The sequence below is a fragment of the Ovis canadensis genome, chromosome 1 (genome assembly GCF_042477335.2).
Source record: "Ovis canadensis isolate MfBH-ARS-UI-01 breed Bighorn chromosome 1, ARS-UI_OviCan_v2, whole genome shotgun sequence".
Classification (NCBI taxonomy): Eukaryota; Metazoa; Chordata; class Mammalia; order Artiodactyla; family Bovidae; genus Ovis; species Ovis canadensis.
The window spans coordinates 21,746,215-21,760,678 of NC_091245.1; the positions used below are offsets into that span (position 1 = coordinate 21,746,215).

The 14,464-nt window shown below is 52.4% G+C and overlaps 1 protein-coding gene and 1 non-coding gene across 3 annotated transcripts; one reads left to right on the forward strand and one right to left on the reverse strand.

Moving 5' to 3' along the window:
* Positions 1-6,213: 6,213 nt before the first annotated feature.
* Positions 6,214-11,803, forward strand: DMBX1 (diencephalon/mesencephalon homeobox 1). 2 transcript variants are annotated; one of them, XM_069570132.1, is made up of 4 exons: positions 6,214-6,376; positions 9,691-9,869; positions 10,126-10,474; positions 11,352-11,803. In XM_069570132.1, exons 1-4 carry the CDS (start codon positions 6,223-6,225, stop codon positions 11,801-11,803), a joined length of 1,134 nt encoding a protein of 377 aa, XP_069426233.1. In that variant the 5' UTR covers positions 6,214-6,222. The 2 variants fall into 2 exon arrangements, with proteins under 2 accessions (XP_069426233.1, XP_069426225.1); XM_069570124.1 differs by having other exon boundaries at positions 6,223-6,374; positions 9,674-9,869.
* On the reverse strand, positions 8,541-8,612 carry TRNAC-GCA (transfer RNA cysteine (anticodon GCA)). The gene has a single exon. It is a non-coding gene; the product is annotated as a tRNA-Cys (tRNA).
* Positions 11,804-14,464: the final 2,661 nt, after the last annotated feature.

Consider the following 14,464-nt stretch of genomic DNA (forward strand, 5'->3'; position numbering starts at 1 on the left):
CCTAAACACAGATGCCTGCGGTCACATGCCCGGTCACAGGCAGGCTATGTACAAGCATGATCAGTTCGATGAGCTGTAAGCGTGTGGCTGGGTGGTCCCACGTGTGTGCAGCTCGGATGGTAAGCAGCATTGTGTGGTCTCAGAGGAGACCTGGGACCCTGATGTCCACCTGGAGAAGGAAGAGAGCATGAAGGTGGGGAGAGAGGAGCTCAGCTGGGGGGATTCAGGCTGGCACGGCCTGTCTTACAACATATGCACATGCTCACGTGTGCACACACGTGTGTGCATGAGAAACACCAGGGGAGGTGCTTTTTTTCTGCTGTTGTCCTATTGCCATGGACCAAACCAGAGATGCTAGAAGTCAGGGAATGGAACATGCTGGAGTAAGAGCCTGTGACCGGGGTTAGGAAATACTAGCTGGTGGGAAGAGCCTCTCCTCACCTGTGGAAACCTCTTCCACCACCTCCTAGCTCCATGGCCTTTAACAAATTATCCAATCATTCTCACCTTCCATTTCCACATCTGTGAGATGGGGGTAATAACAGTCCTTATCTCCTAGGGCATTGGGAGGATTGATGGGGATGTCTGATATATCTGAGACACTTAATAAATAGTTGTTATTATTAATTCATTCATCGGATCCTCGTCTCCTGAGCTCTGCCTCTGTGCCAGACCCTGTGAGTGGGCTGAGGTGGGGAGTCTAGAAAGGCATGAGTTATACTTTCTGCCCTCAAGGAGCTCAGCCTTGTGGGGGAGATAGAAGTGTCACCACATTACTCCGGTGCAGGGCTAGAACTGAGAAAATCCACATAAGACTTTGGGTGGTGCCTGCTCAGTGTGTCAGTAAATGAGAGCTGCTGCCGCTGCTGTTACCGTTCTTTCTAGGACCCAAGAGTAGTTATGTGGAACCCTGAAGAGGAGATACCTTCTCAGGGGCAGGTGGGGAAGGCCCAGTTTCTGAAGAGTAGGTGTCCCTGGGCTTTCTCAGGTCCAGGGGGAGGAAGGGCAGTGACATCTCAGGTGGAGGCCCAGTGGGAGCAAAGGCATGGGCGGTGACACGCCGGGGAAGGGGAGGGCATCAGGCTGGAGGGGAGAGGGAGGGTAGATGTCAGACTGGGAAGGTTCTGGAGGCCTTCAGAGGGCCAGCGGTTGAGGTTGGAGAGAGGCATTGCTCCTGGGTTCCGTTAATAAAGACTTGCCGTGCATCAAAAAATGTGAGATCAGCAATAATTAAGTCAATTAAAATGTCACTTACCACATTAACAGCAGCTAGTTTTAAGGCAACACAGCTCCGGAGTTTGGTGGGGGAGGGGCATTCCAGCCCAGCAGGGGGGTGGGGGATGAATAAAATCACTTCTAAACCGATCTTCCTCTTTCCCACGTGGCCCTTGTGACACCTTTGGAGACCGGCTCTGTTTCCACATCCCTGGAAACACAAAGATAACCCTCCCCTATCCCTACTCTCAAAAAAAAAAAAAAGAAAGAAAGAAAGAAAGAAAGAGGACTTCCCTGGGATCCAGTGGTTAAGAATCCACCTTGGAATGCAGGGGACTTGGCTTCTATCCTTGGTTGGGGAACTAACATCCCACAGGGTATGGGGCAACTAAGTCCGAAAGCCACACCCAACAGTCAAATAAATAAATTTTTTTTTTTAAAAGGAAAGAAGGAAAGAATTTGAGTGTGAAAATCACCTGTAATCCCATCTGCTGACTCCCAGAGATAACCTCTGTTAGCTCTGTGGTACTTCCATATTTCTTTCCTCTGCATATTTATACATACGTACATTACAGAAATGGGATCGCCTCATGCATAGTTACCTATTGCTTTCACTCAACAATATACTGTGAACATCAGCATACAGAAACACATCATTGTTTTAACCGTGGCACCGTCTTCCATGGCGCTCATGACTGTTTCCTCATTTACTGAACTAATCCTCTCTCTATGGACAGCGAGGATTCCAGTTGTTTGCCATCGTAACCAGAACCATCATAAATATTCTTATATCCATATATCTGCGTACTTGAAGGATAAATTTCTGGAAATGGAATTGTTGAGTCCAGAGATGATCTCTCTAAAGGCTTTTGATGCAGGGACGAAAGAGCTCTTTTGCTAGTGAGGTAGGAGAAGGACCATTTCCCACTCCCCTCAATAACCCTGCGTAATTGTTTTTCTTCATATTTGCTAAACTGGTAAAAATTCTTATTTTACTGTTTCTGTTTTTATTTCTTTGGTTACAAGGAAGACTGAGCTTTTTTGTCATATATCAGACAGATGTTTTTCTCCCTGAATAAGCTGCCTCATTTACTTAGCCCGTGTTTTATTTTTATTTTGGTCGTGCTGGGTCTTCGTTGTGGTGTGTGGGTTTCTCTTATTTCAGAGCACGGGCTCCAGAGCGTGTAGGCTCTGTAATTGCGGTGTAATTGCGGTGTGTGAGCTTAGTTTCCCCAAAGCATATGGGGTCTTAGTTCCCCAACCAGGGATGGAACCTGAGTCCCCTACATCAGCAGGTGGATTCTTAACCACTGGACCGCCAGGGAAGTTCTTAGCTCATCTTTTATTAAGGTGACCATCTTTTTTTTTCTATATAAGAGCTCTTTATATTTTATGGGTATTCTCTTTTGTTTTTTATTTGTGCTATTTATTTTTTGGTCAGTTTTGCTATGTCACACACGGCAAACCTCTCCCAGGTTTGTTGTTTGCCTTTTAGCTTTGTTTATGTTATATTCTGTTACACAAATGGTTAAGCGTTGTATTCCATCCCATCATTCTCTTCTAGATCTCTGCCTTTGGGGTCATGTTTATGGTGCATGGAGTGGATTCTGTGAGTAAGTGTTGTTGGTAGGTGTCTTGGGTGAGTGTCCACTCAGAAACCTGTAAACCCAAACCTCAGCTCCCAATTTGTACCTCCAGCTACCGATTTAACATTCTTTTTTTTTTTCTTTCTTTTCTTTTCTAGTGGTGCTGCGTGGTTTGTGAGATCTTAGTTCCCCAACTAGGGATTGAAACATGCCCCCTGAAATGGAAGCACACAGTCCTAACCACTGGGCCACTAGGGAACTGCCCCCAGCTTAACATTCTTACTTGAAAGTTAGCCATATTTTATACCTATCATGTCCCCAAAAGGCTTCCCAGGTGGCTCAGTGGTAAAGAATCCACCTGCCAATGCAGAAGACATGCCTTCTATCCCTGGGTTGGGAAGATTCCCCTGGAGAAGGAAACATCAACTCACTAAAGTATTACCTGGGAAATCCCATGTACAGAGGGGCCTGGCATGCTACAGTCTATGGGGTCACAAAAGAGTCGGACATGACTCGGCGACTAAACAGCAGCAACAACAATGTCCCCCCAAAGCCTGGTTTCATTCACCTCCACCCCTTCCCAGGCTTGCTTCTCCCCAAGAGCTTGCAGTTCAGGAGAAGATCCATCTTCACTCAGTTGTTGTTCAGTCACTCAGTCGTGTCCGACGCTTTGCCACCCCATGAACTGCAGCACTCCAGGCTTCCCTGCCCTTCACCAACTCCCGGAGCTTGCTCAAACTCATGTCCATTGAGTTGGTGATGTCATCCAACCATCTCATCCTCTGTTGTCCCCCTGTTCTCCTGCCTTCAATCTTTTCTAAAGAGCTGGCTGTTTGCATCAAGTGGCCAAAGTATTGGAGTTTCAGCTTCAGAATCAGTCCTTCCAATGAATATTCAGGACTGATTTCCTTTAGGATGGACTGGTTGGATCTTCTTGCAGTCCAAGGGACTCTCAGGAGTCTTCTCCAACACCACAGTTCAAAAGCATCAGTTCTTCGGCACTCAGCCGTCTTTATGGTCCAACTCACACATCCATACATGAATACTGGAAAAACCATAGCTTTGACTATTCAGACCGTTGTTGGCAAATTAATGCCTCTACTTTTTAATATGTTTTCTGGGTTTGTCATAGCTTTTCCAAGGAGCAAGTGTCTTAATTTCATCTTCACTCAATAGCCCAGTCCACTTGTCATCTTTTTTGCCCTCTTTTCCTCACATCTTAAAACTAACCTATTAGCAGTCATGTCAATTCTGCCTTCATACCATGTCCAGACTCTGACCACTTCTCCCCACCTCCACCCATCCTGCCTGAGTGGAAGGCCCTTTGGTCCCTGGGCTGGATTCTACAGTGAATCCAGTCTAGGGATTCTTGACCCTCTGCAGTCTGATCTCTTCTTGACCCTCTGCAGTCTAATCTCCATACAACAGCAAAGTGAGGTTTTAACAACAAATCATGTTATTCAAGGCCATCCAGGAGCTTCCCATCACAGTCAGGATAAAATTCAAACTCTTTACATGGGCCATGAAGCCCTCTGCGATCTGGCCCCTTCTCTCCCTCCCGCCTCGTCTCATCCACTTGCCCCTGTCCCCCTCTGAGCTCCAGCGACCCTGGTTTCCTTGCTGTTCCGCACACACACCAAGTTGTTCATGCCTCAGGGACTTTGTCCTTGCTGCTCCTTTTACCTGGAAAGTCTCCCCCGACCCCAGTAAGATTCACATGGCTTATTCTGAATATCAGAGAGCCCTTTCCTGACCATATGTTCTAAAATAGCCTCACCTTTCCTCTTGATATGCTCTTCCTCTGCTCTGTTTATCTTCAGAATACTTATTCCTGTCTGACTTTATTATATAGATTTATTGGTTTTATAACCTTCCCTGCTTGGGAGGTAAATTCCATGAAGGTAGGACTTCCTTTGTGATCCAGTATTAAGACTCTGCAATTCCCTGCAGAGGGCATGGGTTCTATCCCTGGTCAAGGAACTAAGATACTGTATGCCTCTGAGTGTGGTCAAAAAAATTCCACAAAGGCAAGGACTTTAGTACTTAGTAGGGGGGTGCTTAATGAGTCCTTGCTGAATGAATATGTGTAATATATGAGGGTGTATGAGTGTCAGGTTTGTGTGTAGATACATCTGCTGTGTGGATAGGTATCTGTGAGAATGTCTTTGTGTGGAACTGTGGGAATAATGACATTGCGTTTGCGATTGTTGATGAATTTGTGTGTATGACTGCTTACGTGAAGAGTGTCTGCATATGTGTCTGTGCATGAAGTATGTGTGTGCATGTGTGCGTGTGTGTGCTATGGGATGTTTGGTGATATGTCCACTTCAGTGAGGGTAGGGAGCCAAGACACCTGGACATGGTCTTTCTCTTGCCAAACGGTCCACATTCCAAAACTGACATTTCAAGCCAACATTTGGTGGGCGCAAGGACTGGGAGGGTCTGGAGGAGCACTGGGGTTGGTGGGGCCCTGGCAGCCTTGTGCTGATCCGAGCCACCTCAGCAGAAGGGACGTGCTCTCTGATGCATTGGCCGCCAAAGGATGAGGCTGAAGTGCTATGGGGTGGAGGAGGCCCTGTATGGGCTGTGTGGCCTCAACATGTCACTGCTCTTCCTCCAAGCCTCAGTAGACTCATCTGTAAATGGAGTTCATTTGCTCTTGGCCTGCTTGCTTCTTGGGCTTATGGTGAGAATAGAGGGAGGCAATGGCAGTCTATGTATGGCAGTCATAGTAACAGTGTTACAGCTGGGTGGCACCTGAGGGTTGTTGTCCACTATCTCACCAGAGCAAATGCCTCAGTGTTCCCAGTCCAGCTCTGGACTTGGCCCCCTGTGAGCCTCCTTGGCTTTTTGTTGGACAAATAATATGTGTGTGAGGTGCCAATGAGTAGGTGCCTGAGTGATTAATGAAGAGATGACTAAATGAAGCAGCAAACAGATTGTTGAATCCCAATGACTAACGTGTTTGAGCATACCCTATATACCAGACCCTACTTATTGTAAAGGCTTCTCTTAATCCTTGCAATAACCCCATGAAATAAGTACTATCACCCCATTTTGCAGATGGAGAAACTGAAGGTCAGGGAAGTTAAGTGACTTACTCAAAGCTGGAAAGCCTGCAGGTGGCAGGGTGGAGCATCCAGCTCAGGCAATCTGACTGCAGAGCCCAGAGCATTAAGCCCTACACAAGTCCTGCTGTGTGTATCAGTGAATGAGAGGCTGATTGAATAAATAAATAGGGGCAGGAGCCCTCTTGCTCTTAGCTGTGGGCAAGGCGGGCCTCTTTTCTAAGAGATGGCAGAAGCTCAGGGGTGAGGTGGACATCCAAGGTCTGGGCCGGGGTGGTGTCTTTCCCAGGGTAGAGTGTGACCGCATGGCCTCACGTCCCTTCCCTTCCACCCGTCTGCAGGCACATGCCGCGATGCAGCACTACGGGGTGAATGGCTACTCGCTGCATGCCATGAACTCGCTCAGCGCCATGTACAACCTGCACCAGCAGGCGGCCCAGCAGGCCCAGCATGCCCCCGACTACCGGCCCTCAGTGCATGCACTCACACTGGCCGAGCGCCTGGCTGGTAAGGGCCGTTGTGGGGACGGGGGCTGCAGGGTGGAGGAGAGATCTGGGGGACAAGGCTCTGTCTGGAAGGTGAAGGCAGAAGGTAGCACTGGGAATGAAGCCCAGGAAGACCCAGGTCACTCATGGTACAGGGAGATGTCATGCAAAATCTGTGTCCGTATCCAGACTACCCGTGTTTCCCGGGGCCCTGGGCCCCGGAGCTGCCCTGTGCCTTACTTCACATTTCCTTAACAGCCCTCTGAGGGAGGGGCCCAGTAGCCTCTCACAGGTGGAGAGACCGAGGAGGTAAGGGACTAGCCCAGAGCCTTCCAGCTGGGAAATGGCCAGAATGCCCCGGGAACCACTTCTGTAACAGCGCCCATGTTTTGATCACTGATTGTGTGGCCAGGCACCGCGTGAGCTGCTCTCTGTCTCTCTGTGCATCAAACCATTCAACTCTAGTAAAGGGAGGTTATTATCTCCATTGTATGGACAAGGAAACGGAGGCTCAGTGAGGCTAAATCTAGGCAGGGCTAGGGTGGGAGATTAGAATGGGACCTTATGGCTAAAGATTTGAGCTTTGAAGTTGCAGACTTGCCATCATTGTAGGGTCTACCCACTCTCCTCTCTTCTCTGAACCTCAGCTCCCCCTTTATAAACAGGGAACATGGTAGGGCCCATTCCATAGAATGGTGGGGACATTACTTGAGATAACACATGTAGGGTATTCAGCAGGGACTAGTAGGTGCTTAGAGGAAATTATTATCCAGGTCCTATGGGAAGCACCCATGAGAGAGCTACAGCCTGGTCCCCCCTACTCCTGTTCACCCACCGTTGCTCTGCTGTGAGAGTCCCTCAGTGAACGTGGGAAGGATTTGATGGCTTGGGTGGGGAACATAAGTTCCTGAGAGGTGAAGTCACCCACCCCATCTTGTCCCAGGCCAAACCTCAAGCAGCAGATGAACTGCTCTGGGCCTGTGCCAGATGGTCCTGGGAGGGCTTTAGGGTACTTCCAGGGAGGCCAGGTGCCCATATACCCATGAGAAGGCACAGCAGAAAGAATGTGGCCAGGATCAAATGGTGGGGCAGACCAGAGAAGCATGATCAGCTGGTGCACTCAGGGAGGGCTTCCTGGAGGGCATGGGGCAGGAGCCCAGCCTTATAGGGGTAAGGAAGGGGGACTAGCATGAGAAAGACACAGAACTGGGATGAGCTGTGAGGCCTGGGTAGGGGATCTGGCCTGACAAGGAGGGTGGGGCAGCCACCCTGCAAGGCTCTGGGAAGGGCTCAGAGGATGAAACCGAGCCCCTGGTCACCTTCTGTGGATAAGCATCAGCCTCTAGTGTGGGAATGTGTGTGCAGGCCTGCCCGGCTATGGCTGCTTCTCTGGTTTGGAGTGAATTCCCTGTGCCTGGCCTGGTGGTGACATTATAGATCCTGACCATGTTCCAGGCCTCAGAGAGGAAAGGTCAGGGACAGAGGAAGTGGCGTATTCAGTGCTCACACCAAATCTAATCTTAAAGAAGGAGGCACACGAGCTCCAGGCGGGCCCTCATATGGAGGCCTTGCCTTCCAGCAGGAGGTTTTGCTGATGGTGCAGTCTGGTCTCCCAGGCGGCAACCCCGTGCCCTCACCTACAGCCCCTGGAGCCAGCAGCAGGATGCTGAGCTGTTGCTCCTGCACCCAGGGTTCCACTGAGAGGGCTTCTCTCCTTCCCCTTCCCCAGTGTAACCAGCATAAGCTCGGGGCTCAGTCCAGGTTGGGATTAGTGCTGGTTTGTGAGGGGTTCAGGGCTCCCTCTTTACATTGAAGAAGGAGCAGTCCAAAGTCTGAGGCTTCCTGGAGACCCAGTTGCCTCCTTCTTCCTCGTTTAGAGTGTTGTGTTGACTTCCCAGTCCCTGAAGTGCAGGCGGCCCTGTGCAAAGGCTGACACAGCTCGGGGTCCCTTCAGCATAGATAGCCCAGGGCCCACTTATGGGTTATGGGAGGCCAGGAAAGAGAAGTTGACTGTCCATCCTCCCGGGACTAGTCAAGCAGAAGAGCAGGAGTGTGAAAGTGAAAGTCGCTCAGTCATGTCCGACTCTTTGTGACCCCATGGACGGTAGTCCACCAGGCTCCTCTGTCCATGGGATTCTCCAGGCAAGAATACTGGAGTGGGTTGCCTTTCCTTTCTCCAGGGGATCTTCCCTACCCAGGGATCGAACCCAGGTCTCCTGCACTGCAGGCAGATACTTTACCAACTGAGCTATCAGGGAAGAGCAGGAGGTAGATAGCAACGCCAGGCAGATATATATGCTGGGAAGTTCACGTTCTCAGCACATGGGCAGGACCATGAAATCTGTGGTCTACCAGGCCTGTCTCCTCTCCTAGCCTGTGGTGGTGGTTAGTACCTTCTCTCTTTGTCCTTACCTCCTGGAAAAAGCAGCTAGAAGGGCTAAGACTGCATGCAACTTGCCTTTCTGAGGCTGCCAGCCCTGCCAGAGCCAGCCCTTCTGTTGAGGAGATATGAAACCAAAGCCTCAGGTCCTACCATCAGAGACTCATAGGCTGGGATGGTGAAATTCATAGCCAGAGGACATAGGATCTAGAGCCAGTGAATTCCATCTAGTCAGACTCCTCCTAACAAGACCTTGCAGATAGGTCCCAAGCTCATGGCCTGGCTTCTCATGGTCGGGGCGGTATTCTGTTGGTATCCAGAATCTAAGGGTCATTGGTTCTCAGAACATTTGTGACATGGACTTCCAAATTGCCAGCATCATGTACTCTCAGAATGTTATATCTTATTATCCTAGGACGTTATGGATTTTCGGGTAAAGCTCACCCACCCACTTACCCACCTCAAACCAAATAAGGAAGATCCCCCTCAGGCATATTCCTCACAGCCATTCTTAGAGATGAATTAGAGCTCAGTGGGCCTGATAGTTGGAGAAGGCAATGGCACCCCACTCCAGTACTCTTGCCTGGAAAATTCCATGAATGGAGGAGCCTGGTAGGCTGCAGTTCATGGGGTCACTAAGTTGGACATGACTGAGTGACTTTACTTTCACCTTTCACTTTCATGCATTGGAGAAGAAAATGGCAACCCACTGCAGTGTTCTTGCCTGGAAAATCCCAGGGATAGGGGAGCCTGGTGGGCCTGATAGTGAATGATAGTATGGAGTGATCTTGAAAATCCAGCTACATGGAGAGGAAATGGGTGATTTCCATGGGGAAGAGACCAGGGTCTAGCTCTGGCAGGACCACAGTGGGTCAGAGCAGGGTAAGATTTAAAACCTATTTCCCGTAATTAAATGGGCCCCCTCTCCTTGCCCTCCAACGGCTGTACATTTCAAGACATCATCTTGGAGGCCCGCTATGGCTCACAGCACCGCAAACAGCGTCGCAGCCGCACGGCGTTCACGGCTCAGCAGCTTGAGGCCCTGGAAAAGACCTTCCAGAAGACTCACTACCCGGACGTGGTGATGCGTGAGAGGCTGGCCATGTGCACCAACCTGCCTGAGGCCCGGGTGCAGGTAAGGCCCAACTAGACCTTGGAGACAGGCACCAACCCACTGGCTGGTTTCCCACTGTCCAGGAGCCAACATTTCAAACTGCACCTGGTGTCTCCATGAATGACTGCAGCAACAGGAGGGGAGTTGGGGAAGGGATTGTGGGTGCGTGTTTCCCAGAGGGTGGGCATGACCTTATCCTGCACACCCTTGGGGAGTACCCTGCTTCAAGACTCCGCTGTGTCCCCTCCATTCCTGCAGCCCCTCTCCCTGTCCCCAGGTGTGGTTCAAGAACCGCAGGGCCAAGTTCCGGAAGAAGCAGCGCAGCCTGCAGAAAGAGCAGCTCCAGAAGCAGAAGGAGGCTGAGGGATCCCACGGGGAAGGCAAGACCGAGGCCCCGACCCCAGACACCCAGCTGGAGACTGACCAGCCCCCCAACCTGCCCAGTGGCGACCCCCCTGCTGAGCTTCACCTGAGCCTGTCTGAGCAGTCAGCCAGTGAGTCGGCCCCCGAAGACCAGCCAGACCGGGAGGAAGACCCCCAGGCAGTGGCTGAGGATCCCAAGACCGAGAAGAGCCCTGGGACTGAGAGCAAGGGGCTGGGCTGCAAGAGGGGCAGCCCCAAGGCAGGTGAGGCTTGGTAGGGGCTATGGGTGGTCTGGGGCCCCGCCTAGGGAGAATGACCAGGTCTAGCCGCCCAGGGGCCTGGCTCTGCCAGGGGTGTCAGAGCAGAGACAGAGTTAACTCTGGACACGTGGCCCTGGCCCTGACCCAGAGAAAGGACACGGCCAAGCAGGTCCATGCCAGGTGATCCCCCTTTAGTCGCTGAATCCTGGCAAGGTCAAGGGAATTTTGGGGGGAGGGGCTGTGTGGCAGGGGAGGGATACTTGAGGAGCTCAGGGTAGAAGCTATTTATCAGTCCAGTATGTTAACAACAGCACAGATGTACCAGTGCATATTGGCTGAGTACCAGAGATGGCCACGTGTAGAGCTCTGGCAGGAAGCATTATCTCAGTCACAAGCCCTGCATCCAGGCAGGGAGGGGACGGGGCTGAGGGCTGGAGGGGAAGGGGAACCGCAGACAGGAGAGGGAAAGGGGAGGCACAGCCTTGGAAAGCACGGGAGTCTTGGGGTGGACGCTTCTGCACCACCCAATTTGCTTGTGGCTCAGCCATTGCCTTTGTCAGTCTGATTCTGTTGTAATGATTTTGAGAGTCGATAGAACTCTTTTGTCCCACCAAACCCAACAAACAACAAAAACCAAAACAAGAAAAGGAGACTCCCTAAGACGTCAGAACTGAGGGCCCTGGCAGAGTCCGTGCCGTCAGGAAGCTTGGGTCCCTCCCTCCCAGGATTCTGGGGACACCCTGGCTGAGATGGGTGGATGTGATTTCAGCCACAGCCCGTCTTGTCTACAGCGCCAAGGGGGAGGCGAGGCCGGGGGAGCCCCTCCTGGCAGACCAGTGCCCTTGTCCTGAGTCCCCGGTTCTTGATTCTCTGCTTGCAGACTCCCCGGGCAGCCTGGCCCTGCCGCCTGCAGCCCCCGGGGCCGGCCTCCTGGGCCCCTCCCACTCCTACTCCTCCTCCCCGCTGAGCCTCTTCCGTCTGCAGGAGCAGTTCCGCCAGCACATGGCTGCCACCAGCAACCTGGTGCACTACTCGTCCTTCGAAGTGGGGGGCCCGGCCCCCGCCGCCGCGGCCGCCGCCGCCGCCGTGCCCTACCTGGGCGTCAACGTGGCCCCGCTGGGCTCACTGCACTGCCAGTCGTACTACCAGTCGCTGTCAGCGGCCGCCGCTGCCCACCAGGGCGTGTGGGGGTCCCCGCTGCTGCCTGCGCCCCCCGCAGGCCTGGCGCCTTCCTCGGCTGCCCTGAACAGTAAAACCACGAGCATCGAGAACCTGCGGCTGCGGGCCAAGCAGCACGCAGCATCCCTGGGACTTGATACGCTGCCTAACTGACTGCTGGCCTCCCCCTGCAGCCAGGGCTCTTGGGCGCCCCCAGCCCAGCCCCAGGGTCATCCCAACATGGCTCTCAAGGAGCTACCTCATGAGCCCAGGGATCCTGGGGCCTTGGAGTCCTGCCTCCTGCCCCCCTCACCTCCCCAAGTTCCAGCCCTCGGTGAAGCCCACACCTGCAACCCTCTGCATGGTCCTGCTTGGATCCCACGGAGGCCGAATGGGGAGGAGGTGAGAGGCCAGTGCCCCCAGCTTTCCCCAGTGAGAGGTTCTCGCTGGCCAGACCCCTGCCTCAGTGTCGCCTCCTCCCATCCCCCGCTTCCTCCCCTAGTAAGTTGCTGTGTGGAATGTGAGATATAAATATAAATATATAAAGCTATATTTTCAGGCACCTGCCTGCCCAGGCCCCATGCCCCGCTCCATGGCTTCTCCGCTGCCACCCCCCAGCTCTGCCTACAGCTTCTGCGTCTCACTCTGGCCTCCCCTCCTCTCTCTCTGTCTCCGCTTTCTTCCTTCTCCTCTCCCCAGCCTGTCTTCCCCTCTCTGGATCTCCCCACCGTGTCTCTTCTGCCTGCCCCTGCTTTCTTTGGTGCTGGCTGTGTTGATGTAGACTCTGGTCCCAAATTGTGCTTTGTTTGGGGTTAGGGCTTTTCAGTTTTAGTCATTTGGCTTCTTCCTGTTCCTCTCCTTTTGCTGCTTCCCAGCCTCCTGGCTGCTCCCAGCCCGCACCCTCTTGAGGCAGCTTCTCCTTCCAGTAGAGGTGATACAGCCCTCGCTGGAGACCCGGTAGCCACAGGAGCAGCAGGCAGGAGGGGGCCTAGTTCCCACCCCCCACCTGGGCTTGCGTCCAGAAAGGCATGTTCTCTGTCTTTTCTAGTTTTGAGACGCCCCCTCCCCACCCCCAGCCCAGATTGAGAAGGAGGGGAGGGGAGGCAGGAGTCAGGCTGGAGCTACATCTCTGGCTGTAAAACCTCCAGGACTGGAGCCTGGGGCCAACATTCATCCAGGGCTGACCACAGGGCTCTAGACCTCTCTCTGGTGCAACTTCCCTGCTTGGAGGGAGGTAGTAGGCCACAGGTGCTTTCAGAGAAGTGTCTTCGAGGAATAAGGGTCGCTGGCACGGAAAGGTGTGTTCCTATTTGTGGCCAGGAACCCAGCTCAGCAAACTCCCTTTCAAAACGGTATGATCTTGAGTCAGCCCATAGCCTCTGTGCCCACTCCCCACCTGGATTAGAGGGCCTGTAACATCCTATCCATCCTCTGGAGAAGGAAATGGCAACCCGCTCCAGTACTCTTGCCTGGAGAATCCCATGGATGGAGGAGCCTGGTGGGCTACAGTCCATGGGGTCGCAAAGAGTTGGACACAACTGAGCAACTTCACTTCACTTCTCTTCAGCATCCTATCCACCTCTAATGTTCCACACATCTGTGCTTTCAACCTTGCACGGCAGAGGTTTTTAGTTAAACTAACAACCACCACAAAAAGGCTCTCACAGAGCACAGTGTTTAAATTAGAAAATGATTGTTGCATGACTGTGTAGCAAAGGGTATTGCAGGCACAAGCCTCTCCCTGGGCACGGCCACAGTCTCTGGGCCTCAGTTTTCCCAGTAAATGTAATGGGTCCCTTTGAGTTGAGACAATCTGGATTTGATCCTGCTTTTCTAGAGTGTTAGTCCAGCCTCTGTGGGCACCCCATCTCCAAGGCTTCACGTAGGCTCAGGGCTCAGGGCAAGAGGAGAGGTATGGCTTGCACAGATTCTGGGTCATGATCCCCAGACCCAGCACTTTGTGGCTCACCACTAAGCTTCCACCCCCTGCTTAGAGAAGCTGCATCTGAAAACCAGGGTAAAGATACCTAAGGCTTGTCTCCTCTCCCAGTGGGAGGAGAGGGGGGTCTACGGGTAGGACTGGTTTGCAGAGTAGTTGATGCCCATGATCCGTGGGGAGTTCTGGGCCAGGGCAAATGGAGAAGGCTTTGGATGGAGAAAAAGTGAGGGGGATGGTAGCTTGGGCCAGGAAAGCTATTTGAACAAAGCAATGGAGTGAGACTACTTGGACGATGGGGAAATGGTGGCTGGCTTCCTGAGAGGTGGGGCTGAGTTTCTTGAATCCAGATTAAAGTCCTCACCTCGATGTGGCTGGGCCCAAGGCAGGCAGGTGAGGGTTTCTGAACAGGGGATTAATTGAACCAGGATTGGATATCTGGGATTTGGAAGGTGAATCCAACAGCCACCGGAGGTCAGAGGAGAGACTTGGGCAGGGAGATAGGAAGGCAGAGAGAGCAACTCTAGGGGACAGAAGAGATTTCTGTTTTATCCTCTGGGATCAGGAAGTTCTGTTTCTGAAACGAAAGAGATCTCATCTAGCCCAGGCCTGAGGACTGAAGCTTTTTTCCTGTCCCTGGAGGCAAATGACTATCACTGCACCTTGGAATCCAGTAGCTCTAGACGTGCCCACCTCCCCCAAGACGCCTCACCAGATTTCCCAAGGAGCAAGTCCACCCCGGAGTCATGTTCTGGCTCAGCCTAGCTTCCCTCAGAGCTTTTTCAAGGCTTCCTCATTCAATCTGCCAGCCCAGAGAAGGTAAGGAAAGTGTATGTGGTCCCCTTCCCCAGGCAGATCTCAACCTAGTTTAGGGGACCAGCCTCAGTGAATGAAAGCAG

Excerpts from the sequence above, each read along its gene's own strand:
- DMBX1 (XM_069570124.1), top strand. The coding sequence starts at position 6,223 with ATGCAGCACTACGGGGTGAATGGCTACTCGCTGCATGCCATGAACTCG. Across the intron at positions 6,375-9,673 it reads ACACTGGCCGAGCGCCTGGC|CGGCTGTACATTTCAAGACA; the intron begins TGGTAAGGGCCG and ends CTTGCCCTCCAA. Across the intron at positions 9,870-10,125 it reads TGCCTGAGGCCCGGGTGCAG|GTGTGGTTCAAGAACCGCAG; the intron begins GTAAGGCCCAAC and ends CCCTGTCCCCAG.